The sequence below is a fragment of the Artibeus jamaicensis genome, unplaced genomic scaffold (assembly GCF_021234435.1).
Source record: "Artibeus jamaicensis isolate MK-2021 breed Jamaican fruit bat unplaced genomic scaffold, CSHL_Jam_final contig_755, whole genome shotgun sequence".
Lineage (NCBI taxonomy): Eukaryota > Metazoa > Chordata > Mammalia > Chiroptera > Phyllostomidae > Artibeus > Artibeus jamaicensis.
Window position 1 is genome coordinate 114,489 of NW_026521950.1, and position 26,057 is coordinate 140,545.

At 59.8% G+C, this 26,057-nt stretch overlaps 2 protein-coding genes and 1 long non-coding RNA gene across 7 annotated transcripts; 1 reads left to right on the forward strand and 2 right to left on the reverse strand.

Moving 5' to 3' along the window:
• Positions 1 to 602: 602 nt before the first annotated feature.
• Positions 603 to 14,401, reverse strand: DEF8 (differentially expressed in FDCP 8 homolog). 5 transcript variants are annotated; one of them, XM_037142628.2, is made up of 12 exons: positions 14,332 to 14,401; positions 9,894 to 10,027; positions 9,477 to 9,574; positions 8,115 to 8,264; positions 7,136 to 7,277; positions 5,872 to 6,036; positions 5,178 to 5,305; positions 4,936 to 5,049; positions 4,167 to 4,247; positions 3,387 to 3,527; positions 3,159 to 3,268; positions 603 to 2,428 (listed from the first exon to the last, which is right to left on the reverse strand). In XM_037142628.2, exons 2-12 carry the CDS (start codon positions 10,015 to 10,017, stop codon positions 2,326 to 2,328), a joined length of 1,356 nt encoding a protein of 451 aa, XP_036998523.2. In that variant the 5' UTR covers positions 10,018 to 10,027; positions 14,332 to 14,401; the 3' UTR covers positions 603 to 2,325. The 5 variants fall into 5 exon arrangements, with proteins under 5 accessions (XP_036998523.2, XP_036998537.2, XP_036998532.2 ...); XM_037142642.2 differs by lacking the exon at positions 14,332 to 14,401 and adding an exon at positions 10,537 to 10,615; XM_037142637.2 differs by lacking the exon at positions 14,332 to 14,401 and adding an exon at positions 10,506 to 10,525.
• Positions 13,676 to 22,297, forward strand: LOC128628428 (uncharacterized). Its single transcript, XR_008392809.1, has 4 exons — positions 13,676 to 14,104; positions 15,862 to 16,221; positions 17,687 to 19,516; positions 20,791 to 22,297. It is a non-coding gene; the product is annotated as an uncharacterized LOC128628428 (long non-coding RNA).
• On the reverse strand, positions 18,737 to 26,057 carry TUBB3 (tubulin beta 3 class III). Its single transcript, XM_037142622.2, has 4 exons — positions 25,957 to 26,057; positions 21,374 to 21,482; positions 20,808 to 20,918; positions 18,737 to 20,108 (listed from the first exon to the last, which is right to left on the reverse strand). Exons 1-4 carry the CDS (start codon positions 26,011 to 26,013, stop codon positions 19,033 to 19,035), a joined length of 1,353 nt encoding a protein of 450 aa, XP_036998517.1. The 5' UTR covers positions 26,014 to 26,057; the 3' UTR covers positions 18,737 to 19,032.

A 26,057-nucleotide genomic window follows, 5' to 3' on the forward strand; every position in this document is an offset into this window, starting at 1 on the left:
GGGAGGGAGGGTAAAGACCACACCCTCCCCTGGTATCCAAAGTAGAGCTGCACCTATTTACAGCTGAGGCTCAGCCGCAAGCTCTGGGGCAGGGCTGCCTATCTGACAGCCACTGCGTGCAGACGAGGCACAGTCGCCTAGCCGAGACTCCCGAGACTTCCTGTGTCATAGTCCCTTCGGGATCCTTGTCGAATCCACAGATCATTTCTCTGTAGAGAAATGTACATGTGCAGAAGTTTGGATGTAACTAGCGTTGGGGATTTATGGTCTCCCAATGTCCAAGGGTTACTGGCATGGCCTTGAGGTTCAGTGTCGGCCCTTGCAGTGCTCTAGCAAACTGCAGCGGGTACCAGACCTGTGACTTTCTCATTGCCACACTGGCCAATGAGGCGGTTCTACCACAAGGACTCTAGGAGTGAGGCATCGCTTCTGCTTCCCGAGCATTCTCTGTGTGCCCCGCCCAGTGCTCCCGGCCTCCCAGAACCCACACAACCCGTGAGATGCCGTCTGCACCTTCACCCACCTCACAGAAGATACGTCTGCACACCTCAGGCGTGTGTCTGACACCCCCGCCTCGTCCCCCATTTCACCACACAGCAGAGTCTGGATTACACAGATTTAATGAGACAGTGGCTACGACCTCGTCCCAGCTGGGTGCCCTTCACTGCTCCTCTGGGCGGTGCAAACCAGCTTCTCAGTGGGTTTTGTTCTGTTGCGTGGACTCACACCACCTGTGATTCTGTCTGGAGACTTTGTCATCCAGAGGTGTAGGTGGGGAAGAGGGGCTGAGGCAGGAGGTAATTGAGGGAACTTTAAAAAAAGGGGGGGGCCAGCTCGGTGGGACAAACGCCAGCATGCTAACATTTTCTCTGGACCCTGACTGTAACACGGGAAACTCAGGGATGGCTAACGCCCCCAAGACAACAATGTGTGGCCATGAAAACGTGCAGGTCAGAGGCACCTGCCCTTACACCCTCTGCAACCCTAGAGGAGCGGTGGGCCGTGCACCTGTCGTTGACTCCACTCCTCACCGTCACACTGAGGCAGGTCAGAGCAGACAGTAAGAGGGTCACCCAAAGCCACTACACGACACTGTCTTCAGGGCCCCTTGCATCAGCCAGCAAGCTGAGCTGCCCCTTCTGCTGGCTAGACCTCTTCCTGTGGGCTTCCCAGTCAGAGGTGAGGGGCACCCCGGTGGCTGTGTCCCCCGCCCCACCTGTGTGAAGCAGCTGAGCACAGTGCAGCCAGGGAAGCGTCTTCCCTCAGGCCTTCCCGACAGCGGCAGGGTCTCTGACACACGGGCCTCCCTGCAGATGTCGGGTTGGTGCAGCTCCCCCACTGAAGAGCAGGTGCTGGGGCCGACGCACCCCCCGCCTGTCTTCCTTCATGGGCTCTAGGCTTCCTGCCTGGAGCTCCCTGCAGCCAGTACTCCCAGCACCTGACCTCAGGCCCCCCAGAAAAGGCCCCTGGCTGGTGGTCTCCAGGCTGTCCAGGTTCCTCCACAGGCCCTGTAGTGGGGCAAATCTGGTCCCCAGACATGCCACCAAGCCTGGTGTAACCAGTCCTCTTGCTTAACCTGGAGTCTCCCCCTCTCCACACCTAGAGGCAGGACTCCCAGCCAGCCGCTCAGAGCAGCAGGGTGAGCTGGACGAGGCTAAGTCGGGAGCTGTAGCCAGTCCACCAGAAGAGAGCCCCATGGCCCCCTTCCCTCTGTGTGGTGCAGAAAGGCCCTGGACTGGCCCTGCCCCTCAATTCCCAGTCTCCAGGAAATCTCACCTACTGGAGAGAACCGTGGAGACAGGACCCGGGTCCTTGGGGGACAGCTGTGAGGGGCCCCATCCAAGAACAACCAGAAGATTGCAAAGGGACAAGGGGATGGGGGATGAGAGCCTCCAGGTAGATCCCAAACCATCCCCTGCACATCAACCTTAGGCCCGGGCTGGGGGCGTGCAGCCGCCATCCTCAGGCGAGAGTCTTGTCAGCCAATCCCCTGAGGCCAACCAGGGTTGGCAAGGTGGCTGCTACCCTGCTGCTTAAGCTCCAAAGGCATGGGGCCCTCTTCACCACAGGGAAGAAGAGAAGCTGCCCACGCCCCTGCCCAGGGGGCCCTGCAGCAACACACCCAGGAAACAGCCAGGCACAGCCCCAAGTCCCAGCAAGTTCCCAGGCACGATGGTCCCTGTGGCGCTTACGCCCCTCAGGCCCAGCATGGGGAGAGGTCCAGGGGCTGCACCCCAGGGGTCTCCAGAGCACAGGAAACACCTTGGCATTGGCCATGACCAGGAAGGTGGGCTCCAGACAGGCCCAGGAGGGTGCCCAATGGCTCTAGGCGTCCACATCTGGACCGGGCTCCTGGAAGAGAGACTGCTTCCGCAGGGTGAGCCGGGCACACTTGGGGCAGGTGGTGGAGTTGTCGTAGTAGCAGTCCCTGGGGGTTGGGGACAGGGAGACGGGGTCAGACCCCAGGGATGGGGCCCCACAGGGCACAGCAGCGGATACCATCTGTCACACAGCATGCAAACTGCTAGCTCCAGGAAGTTCAGTTTCAACACTAGTCCCTTCTGAAACAGCAGTCCCAGCTCTGTGCAGCTATGACGTCAGCTGCTGCTGTGACCAACAGCCAGCAGCTGGCAAAACCAGTATGGCAGAAATGGGGGGCGCTGTCCCATCTGAGGCCACTGTGAGGCGCTGTGCAGGGCTCAGGAAGTGGACACATGTTATTAGTAATCATGCTTATTAAAGGGCTAAAATATTTTCCTTCCAATTTATATGTATTATTTTACCAAACATTCAGGCAGTCTTCATAAAAGTTTAAGTTATTCAATGTTAATAAACAAAATGTTACGGGTTTTCTTAGCCTGGAGAAGTCTGAAAAAAAATCACTTGGACACCGGAAGTGCCAGGAACTAGAAGGTTTAGGGAACCCTGGGGGCCAACCCCAGTCCTGGGGACAAGGGGAGCAGATGGGACTCGGGGCTCACACCGCGGCCTCCCCAGCCTCACAGGTGGGACGTGCAGTTCGGTCACGTCAGGCCTCACTCCATATCTCAGGGTCAATGTGAAGGGCTTTGAACATGAGGCAGCAAAGACCAAGCCCTCAGTGTCTCCCTCCCTGTCCCTGACCTTGTGGCCTCAGGGTGGGTCGGGGCCGCACCCACCTGTGGAAGACGGCGGAGCAGTCCCGGCACACGGACGTGTGGCTGTCGAAGGGGAACAGCACGTCGCCCTCTCTGCAGAGCTCACACACGAAGCCCTTGGCTTGGCACCGCTGGGGGTGGGGTGGGGCCGTCAGCACTGCTCCCCAGAGCACGTGGCCCCAACACTTCGCCCTCCCCACCCCGGGAGCTGGGCGAGGAGAGACACCAGGTCCACCGCGGGGCGCCCACCTCGCAGTCCAGCTTGATGTGCTTGGCGAAGAGCGTGTGGGTCTCAGTGAGCGAGCAGCCCAGGCGGCCGGTGTGGGCATCCAGCAGGTCCTGAACCGAGTACATCTCATCGTTCTCCACGAAGTGCTGCCGGTCCTGGAGCTGCGGGTCCAGCAGCGGTAACTCCAAGCCCAGGGAGGCCCCTTTCCACGCCCCTCCCATCCCTGCCCACCCACCGTCCAGGCCCTGGGTGCTTGTAGAGGAAACAGGTTCAGCCCCTCGAGCCACACAGGCCCCAGGGACAACCCACCTCTGCCTGGCACATGGCTCTTCCTCCCAGACCCGCCCCCAACATTCCCATCCCCTTCTCTGCCTCATTCTGTCCACAGACCTCACCCACCTGTGAACAGCTGGTCTTTCTGGCCTTCCCCATCTGAAGGGCAGCCCTGAGATGAGGGCAAGGGCCTTGTTTGGTTCACTGCCCCCAGAGGCCACACAGTATATTTACTCCCCCAGTGGGCGCTCAGTGAGCGCAGGCTGCAGGAATACACAGGGTAAGCCTGTGCCTGGTCCTTGCCATGCAGAGTCACAGAGAGGCTGCAGGGACAATGCCCGCCTCTCTCGGTGCCCCCTCAGGAGATAATCAGAGAACACTTTTTGGGCAGGCCTGTTTGCTAACATAGACCTGGAGTTGCCTGGGACAATGCAGAAGACCCCCAGCTAAAGGCACAGTGTGGCGTGCCCTGGTCTGCCTGACCGCGGCCCACCGCCCCTCCCCTGACGCTGCGTGGGCAGGCTGACCTGCAGGAGCAGGCGCGCTTCCATGGCCTCCTTGCAGGTGATGAAGTATGGCTTCATGAGCAGGATGTCCTGGCGCAGCTTCTGCAGAGAAGACAGGCAGGTGGGCCTCCTGGGCCCGGGCGGGGGCTGCCCCGGGCACTTCAGTGTGGCCTCTGTAGAGGGTCAGCTCCTCTTACACTCTGAGCCAGAACCTTCACACCAGCAGGAAGGGCCCAGGTCTGAGGGTTCCAGCCAATCTCAAGTTCAAAACACAGCTTCCAGGCCAGGCAGGACTCTGAGGCTCTACCGCCCCATGTCTGAGAAGGGCACAGAGCCCCGTGCAGCCCAAGGGACCTTGGCAAACACATAGGCTCCGCCTCGTAGCCCGCCCTTTAAATGGAATCCAGTCCCTTCTGACCACTCATGGGAAACTGCTCGCCACTGCCCCACAGGCCACGAGTGGGCATCCAGGAATTCAAAGGCAGAGTATGAAAATGTCTCAATAATGTCTACAGCTTACGTTGAAATTATCTTCTGGGTATATTGGGTTAAATAAGATATATTATTCAAAATAACTTTACCTGCTTCTTTTAACTTTTTTAATGTAGCTACTAGAACTTTTCAAATTTCCTCTGACCTGGCATCATATTGAGGCCGGACGTTGCTCCGGCGCTTTCAGTCCACAGGTGAGCCAGGGGCCATAATCTGAGCAGGTGGGTCCTCCCCTCAGTTCCCACAACCCACGCCCCGCTCCCCGCTCCCCTCGCGAGAAGCAAGGTCCACGCCTTACCCGAATCTCCACCAGCTCCTCCACGTAGCTGAACAGCAGAGGGTTGATCTCCCGGAGCCTGAGCACCGGCCGTGACATCATCAGCGCCAGGTAGCGCATGCTACAGCGGGACACCTGGGAGCAGCGGAAGGCGTGGCCGCTCCAGCACTGCACCCCCCCCCGTCCCTGCCCCTGGCCACGCCCCATCCCCCCTCCTCCGCATGGCCACGCCCTCAACCCACATTCCCGGCTCCTGACCTCACCTTGCGCGGCTCGAAGTCCCAGTTGTGCACCACGCGCGCAGGGATGATGGCCAGGTCGTTCCAGTGGCAGTGGCTGCAGTAGTACTGGCCCGTGTAGTCACACTGCCGAGCCTCGCTGGGCACGCCTCCTGCGGACCGGGCGGGGCGTTACAAAGTCGGGGCCGCTCTGAGGGTCCCAGCCACACATGCAGGCGTCTTCTGCGCCCCATGGTGCTGTCCCGTCGCCCAGCTGGGCCCATGGCACACAGAGAAAGAGCCCACAGAGTCCAGGGGTCCACCCTGCAAACCTGACCGGGTTAGGGCGCCTCACTGCCTGGTTTTCTCACCAGTAAGATGGGACAGTAATAGGACCACTTCCAGGACTGCTGAGGGGACCCCATGAATTCACATCCTAAATCTCTAGGGCCTGACGCACAGCAGTGCGTGACTACTGCGGGGTTCTCCGAGTCCCTGTCTGGGCGCACTGTCGATACCAGCAGGGCCGCAAAACGGTGCTCCTTGGTGACCTGGGCCGGACCACGGGCTGCTGGCAAGCGCTAAAAAGGTGTCATAGCAGCCTCTCGTCACTCCCCCGGGAAAGGGAGACGTGTCTGCAGGAGCCACGCTGGTCTTGGCTGCCTGACTTACCCAGTGTCCTCACGCCACTGTTGGCCTGTCCCCGTGCCCAGAACATCCGCCCTCCGCCCGCACTCACGCAGAGAGATGGGCGCACGGCACTCGGCGCAGCGGTAATCCTGGCTGTCCAGCCCCGCCTCCGGGCAGATGTTCAGCTCGTACTCCGCTTGGTGGCTGACCTTGGAGCGCACGCAGGGCTTGGAGATGAGGTTCAAGCACTTGCTGTGACAGCGGTAGTAACACCCTGGGGCGGTGTGGGGCGCCAACAGTGCGACACTTAGAAGCGGGGGCGGTAGCCCAGGCTGACTTTCAGCTGCCAGCACCCTCAGGGGGGCTACTCCAATTTCCAGACCAAAGGTCACTCGGTCCCTATCCTGAGCCTTACCCTGAAGTCATGAGCAGACTTGGCCCTAGAACTCCAGATTCAAAAGCCCACCTGACATCCCCACCTGGACACATAAAGGCTGTCCCACCCGAGTGTCAGAGTGGAGCTCTGGCTCTTCCTTTCCACGCCCAGCCCAGACAGGCTTCCCATCTCAGATCTCAGCCAGCCGTCGTTCCACCTCCTGAGGCTGAAAACCCTGAAGTCATCCCCACTCCTCAGTCCTTCTGCTTGTTCTCCCCCAAGTGGGCACACATCTCTCCCAACACCCACCCTGGTCAGAGTGCCTGTCCCTCTCCCACCACCCTGGAGTCCCTCCTTCCTTCCATGCTCAACGCAGCAGACAGACTGACCCTGTTCCAACCCGAGTGTGTGCAGCACCTGCCAAGGCCTCTCAGACACCATGGTCCAGCCACCTGCTCTCTGCTCCTCGAGGACACCACTCGCAGTGACCACAGGGCCTTTGCACAGTAGTCACCTCCCCACAGGAACCTTCTTCCCCAGACTCACACCTGGCTTGCTCCCTGACCTCCAAGTTTTTCCTTAAATGTCACTTGATGCCTTTTCATTCCCCCTAAAGCCACACCCACCCGACTGCCAGGCAGGTGCAGTTCCCTCTCCCCATTTTTCATCTGCTGCATCATACAACACACCACGTCCTTCACTGGTTATTTCTCGTCCAGTGGAGGACGCGCTCTCTCTGCACTGCCTCCTGTGGCTACTGAGCACCTGTAACATGGATAGTGCAACTTAGAAACTAAATGTCTAGTTTAACTTATATAATTTAAGAAGGCGCGAGTTGGGTCTTTCGTCCCTTGCACACACCCAGGGCTCAGTGAATGCCCCACAGTCAATAATGCCCCTAACCACAGCCCAGACACGCAGCAGACCCATGAGCACCCTGCCCCGCGATGGGCACCCGCCCGCCCACCCGCAGGGCCCGGTCTGGGTCTGGGCCCACCTGTACAGGTGTACCAGGTCTGAATGAGCCCCCAGATGATGGCGTTGCATTTGTCACACGTCTGCTTCACACTCTTGCTCTTCTCCTTGTAGAAGCGGTGCTCCAGGAGGACTCGGATATTGGGTTCGTCTTCATTGGGGTCCTGAAGAGAGGCCCAGGGGCCACTGAAGCTCCTCTCCCCTCACACAAGCCCCTCGACTTACCTCTCCCAGGCATCATTTGTGATGGATGAGGAGTCTCTTCCAATGTCAAGGGCCTTTGCTCTCTAGCGATGGAACACCCAGCAGTCACCCAGGCCTGGGTCACCTGTCCATACCCCTTGCAGCCAGGTGCTGCCTGCTGCAGCCAAGGGCTTGTGAGCAGGGGGGACATGACCTTCGTCCCTTGTTTTCTGCTGGCTAAGTGCAAACCTAGGTGGGGACTCGGGCCACCTTGGAACCCCCCCCAGGGACTGACTGTCACAGCCAGTCAGAAAGGGAGGACCCGGGGTCCCCATCACCACATGGGCCCTGGGCCACCCATGCATTTCTATGTGAATAAAGTGACATAGCTCATTCCTTTCAGCCACTGTATCTTGGAGCCTTTGTTGCCACAGCCTTGACTACATCTCGGTGAGTATAAACTCCCAGGGACTCGTGGGCCAGCGCAGGGGCACGGTGGTGGCTGAGACAGATGCGCAGACTCCAGGACCACATTACATACACACGTGGCTTTAGCTGCTGGGACCCACCACCCCCCAATCAGAGTCATGTGGTTCAAGGTACAAATCACCTCACTCATTTGCTGCAGCGGGTGGGCGCCTGATCCAGGACTGGCCAGATAAGGTCAGGCTGATCGAGAAGCCCAGCTCGCTTCCTGCCTTTCTGGGCAGCCCCTGCCTCAGCCCCTGGGAGGGAGCCGGGGGCCACCCCAGGCCTCCAGGCCTCCACACTCTGGCTCAGCTCTGGCTGCCTCCATGGTAGGCCGAGTCTGCACGCACCTTCAGCTCCTGGAGCTTCAGCCGGAGGTGGATGAGCCTCACGACGGCGTCCTTCTGCCGCTCGGAGTGCTCGGGCAGCTCCAGGATCAGCTGCTTGCACTCCTCGATGGCCTGCTGCAGCTGCTGGACGTCGGAGGCCAGGAACAGGCCCTGGGGGGCGGGGCACACAAGTCAGATGCCCGCCCCATGCCCCTTGGGCCCAGGCCATGCCCGTCCTAGGGGACTGCTAGGCCCAGAGCAGACCTCCCGGCCTCCACTTGCCCAGAAGGGGTCAAGAACTTACTCGAGGCCCAGGGAAGTTAGCAGCCCAGGTAGGAAGCACCCACACCACCCGCCCCCAAGCTGGACCACCTACCCACAGGTCTCTGAAGATTTAATTCAGGATAGTTTTCAAAACACCACTTCCTTCTTTTGGCATTCCAGTTGCCTTTCTGGCCACCCTATTTTGCTAAAGCTGGGGAAGTGACACTTGCTTATCATCAAGCAGAGGAAGTGGCCTCCAGCTTTATCGCCAGGCCCAGAGACACCCCAGGCACCCACACACCCCTGGCTCAGCACCTCCCCGTGACCCAGCAAAGCCTGCAGCGACTCAGAGCAGTGCGGCCACTGGGGAAGGGCGACTGGTCAGGTGTGAGCGCTGGGGCTGGGGCTGCCCAGGAGCCAGGCGGGGGGAGGCAAAGCCCCTCCTTTGTGTGGCTCACAGAGGGGGCCTGGAAAACGTCATCATGAAGATACAAAGCACGTGAATGAAACACGTATGGGCACCGGCAAAGCTTAAAGCCATGTAGTGCGTGGAAAGTTCCTTAGGACCTGGGGCTTTGAGGTGAATCTTTTTTGATTGGTGTTACATTCGAGTGTTACTATCATACTTCTCTCAAAAGTTAGAGGCCATTTGCATAAAATAAAAATATTTTCAAACTTTTTGTTTAAAAATCAGTAGAGCCCTTTTTTTTTTTTTAAATTTTAAATAAAGTTTTCATGCAACAAAATGTAGACCAGACCGAACCGTGGCCCTGCCTGGCTGAGTGCGGGTACATGGCGGGCGGTAGGCTCCCTCTCTCCCTCCCTGACCCTCACCCAGCAGCGTGTCCACAGCACCCCAGACACGGTCAGTCCTCACATTTGCTTCATAGGAACATGGAGCTCGGGGACAGGAACGGCCCTACCTGGGAAGAGCAGACCCAGCTCCCAAACCTAGGCCCAGCCATCCCCACCGGCTCAGACTGGCTTGGGTGGGGTGTCTGGTGTCCAGTGGGCCTCAGATTGAGGAGCCCTGGCTGCGATGGACACAGTCCCTCCGCCTGAGAGTGGGGGGCCTAGGGAATGCCTGGGTCCTCACACCTCGGGTGCCCTGAACCTTACCACGGGGCGGGAGAAGTGGTCCTCGGCCAGCCCAAGGTCCATCACACGCTCGGCACACCGGAACTCCGGCTCCCCCGGGGGCGGCTCAGGCAGGCTCTCTGGAGCAGGTGCGGTGCAGGCGTGAAGGGCAACAGAGAGAAAGAAGTCGGTCCACCTTCTCCCCAGGGCCGGGCCAGGCGGCTGGGGGGTCAGAAGGGCCCCTGGGGATTCAGGGAGCCCACAGCGGGTGCCGAGGGGAGCCTGGCCCTGCCCGGGCATCTGCCATTTCTAAGGGAATGTGTGGGGAGAAGGGAGTGGCCAGCATGGTGCCCAGCTCTGGGGCAAAGCCAGCACCTTCCACCATAGAAACTGGGAAGGGGGTCGGGTGCCAGTATGAGGGGTCACGCTGCCCACCAGTTCCCCGGCGCCGGCACCCACCTTCAGAAGCAATGTCTGGGGCCTCCTCAGTGGCCCGCTGCTCATGCTGCCTCGGCCCGAGCTGCTTGTTGAAGGGATTGAGGTGGGCCTGCCGGAACCGGGCCAGCTTCTCATCGTATTCCATAGCATCCCACCTGCAGGTCAGATGAGGCAGGGGCAGCCGTGAGTGGCCAGCTCCCGGCTCACTGCGTCCTGTCCCCGCTGTTTCAGGGGCTCTCAGGGGGCAAGCCTGGCCTCCTCAGGGGCGTCTGAGCGCAGGCCCGCACCCCACGGCCTCCATCCTCAGCCTCTCCCCAAAGCAGTCAGCCGCTCACCAGGCCCTCTGGGTGGTGTCCCCTCAGGAAGACAGATGACATCTAACACATGTGCAGATGAGACGGGCAGGGCAGGAGGAGGACCTGAGCCCCTGGCAGACACCATCCCAGCACAGTCCTGGGTTCCTATGCAGCTCCGGTCCAGCCCTGCCCTCGCTGTCCACCTCTCGCTGTCCACCCCACACTGTCTGCTGAGAAGGCTCGGCTGCCCTCTTGACATGCAGCTGCCAGAACTCAGTTCCTCAGTCCTGGCCCCCACACCACGGTACTCCTTTCGGTCAGAGCATCCCAAACTCACAGCCCTGAGCCCAACAGTCCGTGATGATCACCAGAGAGCGCAGTGCTGGGCACTCCAGACCCGGGCCCTTCCCAGGGCCTCGTGGACTCCCCATGCTGGCCAGCAGCTCACCGGCCTGGTTCCCATGGACTCGACCCGTAGCCTGAGTCAGGGCGTGGCCTCCCACCCCTGGGTCTTAGGCAACGCAGGAAGTGCCTACCTCACTGCCTGGCACCGCTCCCCTCCCCAGAGCCCAGCAAACTGGAACACAGAAGGGCAGCTGATGTGAGAGGTGGGGGTTTCGGCTGGGGGCAGTTCCCACCCCGGGCCCTCCCGCCTAACCAGCTGGGCCACATTCCTCAGCCTCCAGGCTGAAATGAGTCTGTAGGAAGCAGAAGAGATTTTTTAAAGCTTGGTAGTAAGTTTCTGGGTCTGTTCTGGGTTATGTCTTCTCTACACCCACTTACAGTCTGAAATAATCCATAATTATTACAAAAGGCAACCCCCTGGCTCTTATCTGCCACCACCCCCACCCCACTGCCAAGAAAGCAGACACCAGCAGGAACAACCCTACCCCAGCTCCCTGCCGGCCGCCCTGCACTGGTAGGAACCCCCGCACCACCTTCAGGACCCATTCTCCCTGTCTGACACCTGTGGGTGGGGCTGGGGGCTGGGAGGTCCCATCAGGCAGAACCAGGCACCCACAGACTGGCTGCCCCCAGGTCAGGACGGGAGGACACAGGTGCCATGGGCACCTCGCACAGGGTGTCGGGCCCTGATGCCCAGCGACCCCTGCCCCCAGCGGCCCTGGTACTCACTAACCCTCCTCCCGAGCGCTGACAGTCTTTGTTGGTCGGACTTTAATCAGGCCCCTGAGCCTCCCCCTGGGCCCTCTCGGCCCTTCCTTGTGAAACCCAGTTTCAGCAAACTTGGTGCTGAGCCAGCCCAGCAGGAGTCCCCCACCCTGACATCTGATTGCCCCCCTGTTTGATGGGGTCCCTCATCCTCCACCCCAGGTGTCTGATCATCCTGCCACACCTTCAGCAAAGATCCCCTTCGGCCCCTGCAGCCAGAATCCCCCCAACTCGTGACATTTCCTCTTAGCGTTTTTTCACCCACTGACCCGTCCTGCCCTTGGCTATTAATCCAGGTGGCCCATGACATTTTGGAGTCAAGCACAGTTCCACACAAAGGTTTCTTAACCATACGTCAATAATCCTGGACAAATCTGCCTTAGAAACTGCCCAGTTCTGGTTCTGTTTCGACAGGGAGGGCCCTGGTTTTCACCTTCTCACTTGATCTCCCAGCAGCTAGACGCGGTCACGTACTGTACTCTGACCAATGGGATGCAAACAAAGATCTCCTGACACATCTGAGAATTGATCTTTTTTAAAATTTTTTTCTTTTTTTATAGATTTCATTTATTTATCTTTAGAGGGTAAGGGAAGGAGAGAGGGAGAGAAACATCAATGTATGGTTGCCTCCTGTGCATCCCCCGCTGGGAACTGGCCTGCAACCCAGGCATGTGCCCTGACTGGGAATCGAACCAAGGTTGTTTGGTTTGCAGGCCCTCACTCAATCCACTGAGCTACACCAGCCAGGGCTGGGAATTGTTTCTAAAAGGAGAAACTGCCCCTTCCAGCCCCTTGTTGGCTGGGGTGCAGATGCACTGGACGGAGCTGGAGCAGCCCCCTTGGGCTGAAACAGAGAAGCCCCACCTTGCTCACCCCTTGCTCATTTAAATGAGAAAAAAAAAACTTCTGTTTAAACTACAGTTATGGGGGGGTGACTTCTGGCTCTCGCAGCCAAAACATTCTAATTGATCAGCCCAGACCAATTTATGGCAATAAGTCAGATTAGCCCTTTCCAATGTGGTCTTAGGCAAATGCCTAAGCTTTTCTTGGATTTTGACTTCTCATGTTTTAAATGGGGATAATAATAGCACCAACTGTACAGTGTTATTATTAAAACTAAATTAGCCCAGGCTGGTGTGGCTCAGTGGATTGAGCACCAGGCTGTGAACCTAAGAACCACTGGTTCAATTCCTAGTCAGGGCACATGCCTGGGCTGCAGGCCAGGTCCCCAGTTGCGGACATGTGAGATAGATATATCTCACAACCAATGAATGTATCTCTTAAACATTGATGTTTCTTTCCCTCCCTTACTCCCTCCCTCAAAATAAATAAATAAAATATTTTTTAAACATTACATTAGTTAATGCTAATACAAAGTTCTGAGCACTCCAGTCAGCACATCATAAGTATTCAATAAATTCTGGGTAGAACGTATGATTATCATGGCTACTCTTATTGTTGTGAATCAGACAGACCCGACTTAAACTCTGCCTCTCCCAGGGTGACCCCACTTCTCGTCCGTAAACAAGGCAGGCCTCCTGGGGCACGTGAAAGGGCCACGTGCTTGTCCCTGGCAGTGCAGCCACGGCTCAGAGCTGCTGCTGAGCAAACGGTCACTCTCATCACAGGATGACCAGCCCACCCCCGAGTCTCCTCCTGGGAACCTCGCAGGCAGAGGAGCTGGGGGACAGGGGCACCTCAGCTCTTCCCAACAGCTGCTGTCCAGCTATGGGCTCCTGTGGGCAGTGCAGCCCCAGGCGCTGCACAAATGAGTGGGGTTACCTGGACTCTCTCAGCCTCAGTTTCTCTCCTGCTAAGTCAGGGCATCATATTTCCCTCGGGGCTGGGGAGGGCAGACAGATGAAGTTCTCACAAAAGGGGCCAGGGAATGCCAGGCACCCCTGCCACCCCATCAGCTTCATCCCACAGAGAGCTCAGCACCCAAAACCCAGGTTTGGCCTCACAGCAGAATAGTCAGGAAGGCAGAGGCTGAGAAGAATCAAGAAAATCAGCTACCCCACCCTCCACCCTCCTCCAGAGGCTGCCCCCTCATGCGGAGGGGGCTCCTTGACTTAGCAGTGGAAGGAAACCCATGTGAATAAAGTCCAGAGCTTAGGGGCAGGGCACGAGCTGCGTGGCCGAGGGACCTTGGGCTGAGCTCAGATGCCCTCACCACGATCCAACATGTCCTGCCTGAGGCTGGGACTCCAAGGGGTCCTGTGATCACCACAGCCACCACCAGAGGTCCCTAGAATTCTCCCTGGAGTGGGAAGGGGAGACCACACATACTGTCTGTTCATACCCTGAAGGAGGCCTGCCAGGACCCTGCCAGGACCAGGAACTGGGTTACTGTCCCTTTAAGGATTGTTTGTCACTAAAGCCTGGCAGGGTGGACACTGCTGGCCTAAGGGAACCAGCCACTCCCAAACGGTCCCTCCCCCACCTTCACCCACAAGAGCAACAGGCAGACACTCTGGGGACCCTCTCTGGGGACTAACGTGCTGACAGAGAGGCAGGTCTGTTCCACCACCCCACCCATTTCACAGGTGAGGAAACAGACTCAGCGACCCAGCATCCGTGGAGGCAGGCACAGCTATGAGGGTCCCCAAGGGACTCACGAACCCCACAGAAAACAAGGGTTGACGGCAAGAAGCGGTGACAATGTCACTTGGGAGAGCTCTTCCCCGCCTGGAGTTGTTAAACCCTGCCCCATCGGAGTGGGGTTACAACTGAGGCCACATACACCCCTGCGCCCAAGTGAAGACTGTAAGTGGCCATCCCGACCCCGCAGGTCTGAACCTTCCTGGGCGCGGGCGGGGCCTTGGGCAGATCCCTGACCCCTTGAGTCCTCGGTGACCGCGTCGGGAAAAGGGCTGCCCGAGCTCCGGGGCGCGGCAAGCTGTGTGCACCCAAGAGCCGGGGTCCCCGGTTTCCTCCACCCCAGGCACCCCCTGCCCTCAGGGACCCGCCTAGGCTCCCCCTCCGCAGCTCACCTGACCGCCGCCGCCCTGGCTACATTGTATCCCGCCCGCCGCCCCGGCTACTTGGTATCCGGCCCGCCGCGCGCTGCTGCCGCCTGCGGCCGGGAGGCTCATGGCACGCGGGTCCCGAAGTCTGCGCGCCCTTCCCTGCCACGTCCCGCTCTGGGAAATGGGTAACACTTGATCTCACCTGTTCAAGGTGGTATGGCCAAGCGGGGGTTGCTGAATTTCCTAGATTTTCCGCCAATACATAAGGCCTGGTTTAAATAGACTCCAAACCGCAGCGGTTAGGGAGGCGGAGAGGAAGAGGGAAACCCCGCAAGCAGCCGCCTCTGCGCGCTCACCGCCCCCTGCCTACTCTGTGCGGTGTTCACAGCTGCCGGTCTACCCCGGTTTACCGAGGAGACTGGGGTTAGTGAGGTTAGGAAGCTGCTCGGTGGAGAACGTCGTGTGTGGGGGTGGGGGGGAGGCCAGAGTGTGAAGGCCTGACCCTCCTCTTCCCCATCCCTGCTGCGTTGCTCTGTGCCCCTCCTCGCTTCCTTATACATTTTCGCTCTACTCGTCTCTCCATCCCTCACCTCCAGCAGCAGCACCACCAGGAACTAAGGGCGGCGGGCAGGTTGTGTCCGCCTCCCTCGCTGCTTCAGAGCCTGGCGCAGTGGGGCAGGACCGAGGAGAGCAGAGCTCCCAAGCGAGGTCGCCCCAGGGGAAGAAGCCCCCACGCGGCAGGGGCCACACTGCACAGACCTGTGTTAGCGCCAGATGGGGGGGCTCAGCCAGGCCTTGGCCGCGGGGCCCCGGTGCTGAGAAGGCAGACCAAGGCCCAGCCCTCAGTGAGTGGAGGTGCCTCGCGATCAGAGGCACGATGAGCACTGAGAAGGAAGTGAACAGAGAGAGGAGGTCAGGGGAGGAGGACACCCTGCTGAGCCGAGACCCAAGGGTGAGAAGGAGAGAATCACAGAAAAGCTGGGGAAAGGATCCAGAAGGGGAACTGCACGTTAAAAGGCCCCGAGGACCCATTGTGCCTGTGAAACAGAAATCACGTCAGTGAGGCTCCAGTTCAGTCGAAGGGGAAGTGAGAGGGGAAGGGTGGGTTTTTGAACAGATGACTTTGATTTGTGGTGGGATTGGAGCCAATGAAAGTTTCTTTTTTCTTAAGTTTGTTGAAGTGCCATGGACATATAACAACCTGCCCAAGTTTCAGGGTCCAGGTGGAAAGCTCTGATGTATGCGCACACCTGAGAAACTATGACCATAATTAAGACAGCAAACCTGCCACCATCCTCACACACTTCCTCGTGACCTTCCGAGACCCTCTGTCTCGGTCCCCACCTCTAGTCCCAGGCAACCACTGATCAGCTTTCTGTCACCATGCTGCATCTTCCAGAATTTTCTAGAGGTGGATGTCCTCTTATTTTTATATCCTGTTACGTTGACTGGTTTTTGAAATTATTTGTTTATTCATTAATTCATTCATTTATTTATCTTAGAGAGAGGGGGAGAGAAACATCAGTTGGTTGCCTCTTGTTCTCGTCCCCAAAGGGACTGAACCTGAAACCCAGGCACGTGCCCTAACCAGGAATCAAACCCGCCATCTTTCGGTTTGCGGGACCACGCTCCAACCCACTGAGCCACACCAGCCGGGGCTGACTGACTTATCACTCAGCAACATCATTCTGAGACTCGCCCGTGTGGAGCAGGCATCCGTAGTTCTCTCCTTGGCATGGAGGACCCAGAGCTGGTCGATCCGCGCAGCTGCCGTTGAACATCCAGGCTGTCTGCAGGGTCTGCCTCAGCGGCTCGGGTGGAGAGTGAGTTCAAACCACGACGCAGTGAGCGCGGCCCCATCTGAGAGGCGCACTTTCACAGGCCTCGCGCGGTGAGCCTGTCAAAGCGGCTTCGGTAAGTGCACCCGAAGGGCGGTCTTTCGGTCCCTCGGGCTGCTGTAACAAAGTGTCACAGACTGGGTGACTTCAAAACAGCAGAAATGTGGTTCTCACAGTTTGGAGGCTGGAAATACAAGATGAGGGAGCCAGCACGGTCAGGGCCAGCTGCTCGCTGTGTCCTCAGGTGACCAGGGACAGAGAGCTCTCTAGGGTCACTCCGCTGAGGCATTCACCCCGTTCGTGGGCTCCCCCCACAAGCCCCACTTCCTAACGGCATCATTTTAGGGCTCAGGGTTGCAGCTTATGAAAGGGGGCGGACACAATGCTGAGAAACCCTGTGATTGAAGCCCATGGCGATGGGTGTGTGGTTCCTGCCTAGGGTCTCTGAGTCACATGGTCACTTGACCCGGAGAAGGTATGAGTGAGCCTCAGGTAGGGGTGTCCCCCCCCCCACATCTACTTTAACTCTGTAGGTCCCCAGGAAATGAGCTCCTGGGCAGCTTCAAGTGGTCGCCTTCGCACCCAGCCCACGGTGACTCCGCTTTACTCCAACTTTGCCGGACTCCGGCACTCCTCTGGCTTGCACTCCTGTTCCGAGGGACCCTGCCCCGCCCTGCCCGCTACAGCGGCAGCCGTGTCCTGCGGCCTCCAAGGCCGAGCTTTACCAGGACCTGGTGTGCGGGCACTCTCATTGGTCACGATCCAAGCCAGTCATTTTCAAAGGCCTGTGAGAGTAAGAGTCTTTTATTTCAAATGAATTTTTATGGATCCCCAACCCCTAAAACACAAAAGCAGGGACTTGCTCTGTGCAGCTGAGCGAAGCTCTGTAAAGGGGGGCCGGGAGGCTGGGTGCCCTGGGGCTGTCTCGCCATCTGCACCTGTTCCTTTATCTGTAAGCATCGCCCCATCTGGACTGGGATGGGGGCAAGAGTTTGTGACCTCAGGGGGGTGCTCGCTGTGGCACCGCTGGGGGCCCCAGGCCAGGGTTACTGGCTTTAGCAGCTCGGAGCATGTCAGTATCAATGGGCCCCCCAGGGACTGTTGTTTATGGTTACCCAGCTTCACTGCACGTCCTGCTGGCGTTGGGTGGTGGGTCTGGGGGCGAGAGAATGGAACCATTGGCCACAAAGCCAGCTCCATAAGGCAGGGCAGCCAGAGGAGGTCGGACCCCTCTGAATGACGAGAGCAAACACCGAGTTCTTGTGGGCGCGGGCGCTCAGGGGCCACTTAGAGCAAAGTGCAGGGGTGCACAGCTGTGGGCCGGCCACCTGGCGCTGTGCCTGCAGCTGGCAAAGGCCCTCCCTTCTGAGACTGTGCTTCTTTGCTGTGAAACAGGGATGATGATGATGATGGTTTGAAGGTTAACTGAGAAGAGGCCCAGTGAGACAGTGGACTGCGGCCCAGCAGGAGCGCCTGAGGGTGCCAGGGGCTGGGAGGGCCTTTGCCAGCACTTCACCAGCAGGTGTGTCAACTCTTTTTAGGTCACAGAACCCTTTGGGAACCTGAGCTGTTGACACCCCCACTTGGTAGAGGACGTCAGCCCTGCAAACCCCCCTGGATGTGGGGGAGCCCTGCTGCTGCCCAACCCCCTTCACCACATGGTTGACAGGATCCAGCCCAGGGCACAAGTCCCCACCTGCAGGGTGACCTCTGTCACACACCGCTACTCAGCTGCTCGGGCGTGAGGTGCGGTGCAGCTGCTGGATGCTCACCGCCACCTGGCTGAGCAGGAGCTCCCTGTGGCTCAGGACACAGCCTGGGACTCGGCCCTTCGCGGCTCCAGGCCCCCTGTCTGAGTCAGGGCCCGCAGTGCCCTTAGGCTCCCTCCTTCCACACACATATACACATAGAAAAGCCGCTTTTCTGCGGGGGGAGCTAGGTTTGTGACAACCCCCCCAGCTGCGCGAAGAGGGTCTGGGCCCAGGCCAGCTCTGTGCACTCATCTGGGCCTCGCGGGGCTTTCCCTTCTTGCCCTGTAGAAGGAAGTAGGCAGCCAAGTTAGCACCTTTCAGGTGCCCAGGCAGGGGACACCAGGAGCCCTGCAGCCACAGGAAATGACCACCAGGGGGCGGAGGAGCCAACATTGCTCATGACAGCCAGTGCCTGGGCGCTGTGGCCCCAACTCCCCCAACCTGCCCTTCTTGGGGTCAGTCCCCAACCCTCAGCACACACTTTCCCAGGGAGGGATGGAGGTCCTCCCTCCCGTCTGGGTCTTGGGCTTCCTGCCTCTCACATGCAGCACACAGGTGTTCCAGAGGAAAGCTCTGGAATGTGAGTCACTCGGTAGGTAGGCAGGACGAGGGACTGTTCCTACAGCTGCCTGGGGTTCTCAGGTGATGCTTCATCCAGACAAGGCTGAAGCCCCCCCCCCCTTCCAGGAGCCCCTCAGGGACAAGCCTCCAGGCTCCCAGCACAGGCCCGTCTCAGCTGCTAGCCTCCTGCCTGCCCCCACCTGGGCTCCATCTGCCCCTCTGCCCCTCTGGGCCCAACTTTCCAGAAAAAAAAGGAATCTCCAGCATCAGAAAAGGGTATCTGACAGCAATAAATTTATTAAGTATCCCCCGAAATATGAACACAAACCAGTAAAAAATAAATAAATAAAATAAAACTTCAGGCCTAGAACTGACAAAGCAGAGACGAATGGGCCACACACAAACGGGAAGGACCTACGGTGGGAAGACAGAGTTGAGTGCCGCAGATACTGAGGGACGGACACTCGGGAGCCCTGGGGTGGGGTGACGGGGGCTGGTGGGGCGAGGCTGGGGCGGCGTCAGGGCCTGCGCGGCTCTGGGGCAGACCTCTGGCCGTGGCCTGGCCCCCCAGGGCCTCACTTGGGGCCCTGGGCCTCAGACTCCTCCTCGTCGTCTTCGTACATCTCGCCCTCCTCCTCGGCCGTGGCGTCCTGGTACTGCTGGTACTCGGACACCAGGTCGTTCATGTTGCTCTCGGCCTCGGTGAACTCCATCTCGTCCATGCCCTCGCCCGTGTACCAGTGCAGGAAGGCCTTGCGCCGGAACATGGCCGTGAACTGCTCCGAGATGCGCTTGAACAGCTCCTGGATGGCCGTGCTGTTGCCGATGAAGGTGGAGGACATCTTGAGCCCCCGGGGCGGGATGTCGCAGACGGCCACCTTCACGTTGTTGGGGATCCACTCCACGAAGTAGCTGCTGTTCTTGCTCTGGATGGCCAGCATCTGCTCGTCCACCTCCTTCATGGACATGCGGCCCCGGAAGACGGTGGCCACCGTCAGGTAGCGGCCGTGGCGGGGGTCGCAGGCGGCCATCATGTTCTTGGCGTCGAACATCTGCTGGGTGAGCTCGGGCACCGTCAGGGCCCGGTACTGCTGGCTGCCCCGGGCGGTGAGCGGGGCGAAGCCGGGCATGAAGAAGTGCAGGCGGGGGAAGGGCACCATGTTCACGGCCAGCTTGCGCAGGTCGGCATTCAGCTGGCCAGGGAAGCGGAGGGAGGTGGTGACCCCACTCATGGTGGCTGACACCAGGTGGTTGAGGTCCCCGTAGGTGGGCGTGGCCAGCTTGAGGGTGCGGAAGCAGATGTCGTAGAGAGCCTCGTTGTCGATGCAGTAGGTCTCGTCGGTGTTCTCCACCAGCTGGTGGATGGACAGCGTGGCGTTGTACGGCTCCACCACCGTGTCCGACACCTTGGGCGAGGGCACCACGCTGAAGGTGTTCATGATGCGGTCGGGGTACTCCTCACGCACCTTGCTGATGAGCAGAGTGCCCATCCCCGAGCCCGTGCCCCCGCCCAGCGAGTGGGTCAGCTGGAAGCCCTGCAGGCAGTCGCAGTTCTCGCACTCCTTCCTCACCACGTCCAGGACAGAGTCGACCAGCTCGGCGCCCTCCGTGTAGTGCCCCTTGGCCCAGTTGTTGCCGGCCCCGCTCTGACCTGAGTAGGAGTGGGGGGGGGGGACCACAATCAGCGTCAGGCCTCCTGCGCCTCGATGCCCCAACCCAGAAGCAACTGTGGAAGCAGCGTGTCTGCCTCTGCCCTGCAAATCGCGGGGCCCACACCTCCTGTCTCTGCGGCTTTTCCCCATCGACCATGCTGTGCACTGCGGCCCCTGCTGCCCAGCACCAGGCCAAGGGCTCTGGCCAGAAACTGAGATGCAGCTCCTGCTCCGGCTTGACTGGGGGTCCTGGGTGAGGTGGTCGGCCCTCCCCTCCAGCAGCCTGACCTTGGCGAGCCATGGTGGAAGCCTCCACTACAACCCCAGCGTCCCTTGAATCTCGGGGTTTGGATGTGGACTGGTGCCAGTTGGTTGGGGTGCTGAGCTCTGAAGGGTGGAAATGGGGGGGAGGCCTGCCACCCTCATCCGGGGCACCAGGCCCACCTGAGCTCTGGGTCACAGCGATGCTGTGTTCGTGAGCACTGTCCTCTGGACGCTCAGCAGCCAGCAGCTCTCTAACGAGCCTGTAAGCGTAACTCCCAGTTTTATACATCGTTCTGCTTGAAATACAGTGTTTTCTGCCCCCGCACAGGCCACCCCTCTGGGTCCCCACTGGCACCTGCAGAATGGGGGTCAGCTCTGCCCTGCCGGGTCATGGCCCTTTTGTTCCTGTTGATCCAGGTGATGGAGTCACTCACCAAAGATGAAGTTGTCAGGTCTGAAGAGGTGTCCGAAGGCCCCGGACCGGACGCTGTCCATGGTTCCAGGCTCCAAGTCCACCAGGATAGCCCGAGGCACATATTTGTGAGCTGAGGGGAGGGGGTGGGTCAAGTGCATTCTAGAGGCTCAGGGGCTCCTCCGGCCCTTGAAGCTCTGCCCCGCCTCCCAGCCACGTGCTCTGACCCCATGAGGGACATGGGGATGGACACCCTGGATGGCCAGGGCCAGTTCCAGGGTCCACATGGGCAGGTGAGCATTTCTCCAGTTGAACATGGACATTGTTCTACACCAGGTGCTAAACAGCCCTGGCCCCAGCCCTCCAGGTGGCCCTGCTCTGGGCCTGCCCATGGGACTCTGAGGGGACCACCAGGACCTGTATAGGGTCCTGAAGCCCTGTCTGTTCCCTGTCTGGTGGTTAAGAGCATGTTTGAACCCCACTGTGGTGAGAGTCTCGGGTTACACCCGCCACACCCCAGTGGGAGGGCAGGTCCCCGGGCCCAGCGCAGCTGCCCTCCCAGCCCCTGGGACGTGTCGGGGTGCTCACAGGAGGCCTCGTTGTAGTAGACGCTGATGCGCTCCAGCTGCAGGTCCGAGTCCCCCACATAGTTGCCGCTGGGGTCGATGCCGTGCTCATCGCTGATGACCTCCCAGAACTGCGGGGGGACGGAGTGGTCAGTCGGGGACCGCAACCCCCACAAGAGCCTTTCCCCGGGTGGCCACAAAGCCCTGGGTGCAAAATTTGGGGCTTGGACCCCAAACACTAGCTCCTTGGAGAGACTTTGGAAAGAGCCCCAAGCTCTGTCACCTGTCATGGACATGTCATGAGCATGACATCACATCTGCACACCCATGGTTACAGGAGGCCCCGGGGTGGTTCAAGGCCCAGCTGACCCGGCCCAGCTCCGCACTTGCTGCTCAGTTAATAAGAAACCACCTTCTTTGGGTGGCTCTTATTACTCCCTTTTCAGATGAGGAAATGGGGGCACAGAGAAGGGGAGAGTCCAAGGTATTTGAGCCACTCAGTGCCAGGGCAGAGGATATCCAGGGACAGGGTCCAGCAGTGCCCGGAACATCGGCAGCCTCGGCTCTAGGAACCACAGGGCTGGGGTGGGGAGTGACTCGCCTGGGTGGCCCCCCCGACCCTGCGAGGCTGGCACAGCCTTAAATCCTGGAGCCTGTGTGTCCCTGGCTGCAGCAGGCAGGGGAGCAGCCACGGCCTCCACTCGGGTGGGACCACCGCTTCCCAGCTATGTGACCTCGGGCAGGTCCCAAGGATGCTCACTGCACCTGGGTCTCTGGGCAGCAGGCCCCGGCCGCTGCGAGAACACGCCGAGTCATCTGCGCAGCTCACGTGGACAACGAGGGGAGCCTGAGTGCTGCGTGGCACCATCAGCATGAGTGTCCACGTGAGGACACACCCTGGCTGCACTGAGCTCTGCCCTCCACCCAGGGCGCTCCCACTGTGCAGGCAGGTCACATGCTGCGGCTTCCCCAGGCACCTCCCCTTTGCTCCTCAGGGTTGAGGCGGCTTTCAGAAGATAGAATGGGTATGAAGTCCTGTTTCGGGGGAAACAGGCCCCTCTATCGGGGTCATGAGCTGGCAAAAAGGCTGCCGGGTTGAAAAATCAATTAGAAACCAGGGCGCTGTGCCTTTGCCTCGGACAGAACACATACCGCTGTGAGGGGCGTGTGGTCCCAGGCTGGGGACCCTTCCTCCCAGTGTGCCCTTTGGCTCTTTTGGAATTATCACATGCACATGTGAGCTTCACGCACACGCACGCACACACACACACACACACACACACACACAGGTTTAAAAACCTCCAAACTATGAACAGTGTCATTATAAAATGTACAGCAGGGTCTTGGCATTCATCAGAGAGACTGTAATCAGCAGCCAGAGCTCAGCTCCCAGGGACGTGGGGGCGGGACCCTTACCCTCTTTCATGCATTTATGTTACCACTAAGCTCTGCTCTGGCCTTGTGTGTGTTAATTGTGTCATTAGAAAAAAGACATGCGGAACAGCACTCATTCAGAGACGGATCAGAGCTTCCCACGCTGCTTGGCTCTCCACGCCCTCCTTCATCCCAAGGCTGACCGAGAGGCTGTGCCCAGAGCCTTGGTCCCCACAGTCTTAGGACACCGCAAACCTCTGGCTTCAGGGACACCCAGAGCCTCTGGAGAAGAGGGGTGATCTCAAGAGGGCAAGCGTGGGGCAGGAGACAGTCATTCAGCAGGCCACCAACCCTTCTGTGGGAAGAAGGACTGTCCTCCAGGAGGGGACAGACCACAGTGGGTGTGACATCCCTCCACGTCTTGGGAGGGGCCTCAGGTTCCTCACCTGGGAAGTAGGCAGGTTAACGGCCTCACAGCAAGTGCTTAGCGGACGGCCTGACACATAAAAGCATTCAGGAAATGTTGGCTTCTTAGGCCAAAAGGTCTTAGATGCTACTTAAATTGGTAAAGCCATGTGCACGGATAACCAAAGTAAAAATAAATAAAAGTTTTAACATATCCATATGCTGTGGAAAGCTGTGGCACAGTAAAAGGTCACTGCTGGTAGGAGACCTCCAGGACACACCCTTGGGGGGAAGGCATGTTCGGCAGTGACCGGACAAAGGAACCCTCGTGACGGGCGGAACTTTCGCACAGAGGCCTGGTGCTTCTGCAGGGGCAGAGTGTCCCGCTGGACTGGGGCTGGCAGGGGAGGGCTGGTTACATGGGTAGAGCCTTCCTGAAATAATGTTTCCTTTTTTAAGGGGGGAATATACTACTGACTGCTTTTGTAGTTAAAACTAGTAATAATTGTAATTTAAAACATTAAACAGATAGCTTATTAGTAAACTGGATGATGTGACATCTAATAAATAATAAAATGCAGTTTTAAAAATGCAATAAGAAATAATTATGGTCATCACTACAGATGAGAAAACTGCCAGGTGGCCGCGGACCCCGGGGTCCAGGCCAGCTGCTGCTTTTCAGCCTGGTGTGGCGCGGGTCCTGCCCTGGGCCCGCGGCTCTGTCCGTGGTGCTGATCCCAGGATCCGGAGGCGGTGGGGCGAGCACAGGAGCCCCAGGCAAGTAGGGTGCAGCGCCCCGGGGAGAAAGGACTGGCCGCCTCATGGTCCCTCCAAGACCCCATGCTTTCACGCCCCAGCCAGCGCTACCCTGACCTATCCAGCAGGTACCCAAGGGGCGGGTTCGGTGGTTGTCCGGGCCCCTCCCCTCCGCGGCCCCGCCCTGCGCCCTGCGAGGAGGGGCGCAGACAAAGGCTCCAGAACGGCGCCGCTTCCCTAGGGGAGGGGGGGGGGTCGGGCTCCCCGCGCATCCCGAGGTATCCGGGGCCACACCCCGTCTCACCGCACCCTGGCGAGGTGACTAGAGCGAAGCGCCTGGCACAGTGCCCAAGGCGGCGGCCGTCATTGTCCCGAGTCATTAATGCGGTCCCACGACTGCTCAGGAGAGACAAGTCCTGCTCTAGTCCCGGACCGCCCGGACTCCTCCGCCGCCCTCCCCAGGGCCGGCAGCCAGATCCACGCGGGGCCCGTGGGCAGAAAAGCAGCCCCGCGCCCACCCCCATCCTTCAGCTGCTGCAGGAGGTGGGCCGGGGCGTGGGGGGCTCTTAGCCCTTTCTCCAAGTCTGGGTCGCTGCAAAGGCCAGCGTTTGGGAAAGAAACGGTTCCTCCCTGCAAATCCTCCTATCTCTTGTTTGAAGTGTTTACGAGGATCAGATATTAATCTTTGAAATCAACATGAATTAAGAAAATCAAGACGAAAGGAATAAAAAGTAATCAGCAAACCCAAGGTTCAGAGCGCGGAGAAGCAGGGGCCCCTTGGCCAGAAACGAGGCTGTCCGGGCTGTGGAAGGAAGGGTATAAACCGACCACCCCTCCCCCAGGCCCAGGGGGGCTCGGGGCTGCCCGCCCCCGGCACCGCCGACCCTCTGAGGAGCAAATGTTCAGGCCAGGCCGTCGCACCACGTTAATGAGCCCTCGGCTCCACCCCCCCGCCCGGGCAGCTGTCAACGGTCGCCCCAGGAGCCCCGACGGACCAGAGGCCGTTCCCCTCCCCGCCTGCCCCGCCCCCAGCCCCCGGCCCCGGGCGGGCGCAGCTGTCTCCTCCCTGATTATCAGTCCTCGGCTGCGTCCTCCCAGACCCCATCCCGGGGCCTCCGCCCCGGAGCCCAGGTTGCAATTTACATGTCAGCCACGTGGCTGCCGCAGCCCCCTCGTAATTAGCTTTTTGTTCTCGCCGTTTCCATGGCAACAGCCTCCAGAGAAAGCCTCTCCTCCGTCCCTTCTCCTCCAGGACCCGCTCCTACCCCCGCCCCCCTCCAGGGTCCGCACGACGCCCTCCCGGCGCCGGGCCCCTGGCCGTGGTCCTGACAAAGCCACTCGCTGGCCGCGCGGGGTCCGGGGCCACCCCCGCCGGGCGCCCCTAAGGACTAAGGCGCTGTGTGACCTTGGGCAAGGGACAGCCTCCGGACTTAGGGACAGGACGCTCGCCACTTCCTCCTCCCGCCCCAATCCCTGCGGCCGACAATCCCTGGTGGGCTAACAAAGGCCGTGAGGAGCTGCCCACGCCCGGGGCCTGGCTTTGTTCCCGCGTCCAACCCCCGGACTCGCAGCCCGGCTCCTCCGGGTTGGGCTGCGCCGGGGGCGAGGCTGGTCCTGGACCAAGGTCACCTCGAATCCGGGCCGAACCCCTCCCCCAACAAAGGACCGGGGTGCGGCCAGGCAGCCGGAGGTTTTCACGGGGAGGTTGGCGGCTGGAGGAGGCTCTGACGGCCGGGACGACCTCCGGTTCCTGCGGGCGGCGGAGGCAGCGGGAATCGTTAAGGCTTTCAGGGGGAGCCCCACCCAAACCGGCCCACCCACCCACGCATCCGGCTCAGGCTGAGTGGCGACCCCGAGGGGGCCACGCCCAGCTCTCCGGCCGCACTCGCGGCGGCGCTCGGTGAAGCCGGCGGGCGCGGAGGAGCCGCAGGTGGCGGCGGCAGGACGGGCCCGTCGCTTTGTTCTCGGTCTGCGGTGCTGACCGCGCTCGGGGTGCGCGCGGCGCCCTGCTCCCCTCTCTCGGGTGGCGCCGGGCGGGGCGCGGGGGGCGCGCGGGGCGCGGGGCCTCACCTTGGCGCCGATCTGGTTGCCGCACTGGCCGGCCTGGATGTGCACGATCTCCCTCATGCTCGGTGCTGGGGCGGCAGCTGCGGGAGGCGCGGACAGGCCGG

Excerpts from the sequence above, each read along its gene's own strand:
- TUBB3 (XM_037142622.2), bottom strand. The coding sequence starts at position 26,013 with ATGAGGGAGATCGTGCACATCCAGGCCGGCCAGTGCGGCAACCAGATC. Across the intron at positions 20,919-21,373 it reads CTACTACAACGAGGCCTCCT|CTCACAAATATGTGCCTCGG; the intron begins GTGAGCACCCCG and ends CCCTCCCCTCAG. Across the intron at positions 20,109-20,807 it reads ACCTGACAACTTCATCTTTG|GTCAGAGCGGGGCCGGCAAC; the intron begins GTGAGTGACTCC and ends ACTCCTACTCAG.
- DEF8 (XM_037142628.2), bottom strand. The coding sequence starts at position 10,017 with ATGGAATACGATGAGAAGCTGGCCCGGTTCCGGCAGGCCCACCTCAAT. Across the intron at positions 4,248-4,935 it reads AGGAGCTGGTGGAGATTCGG|AAGCTGCGCCAGGACATCCT; the intron begins GTAAGGCGTGGA and ends TCTTCTCTGCAG. Across the intron at positions 3,528-4,166 it reads AAGCGCGCCTGCTCCTGCAG|CTCCAGGACCGGCAGCACTT; the intron begins GTCAGCCTGCCC and ends CTGGACCCGCAG.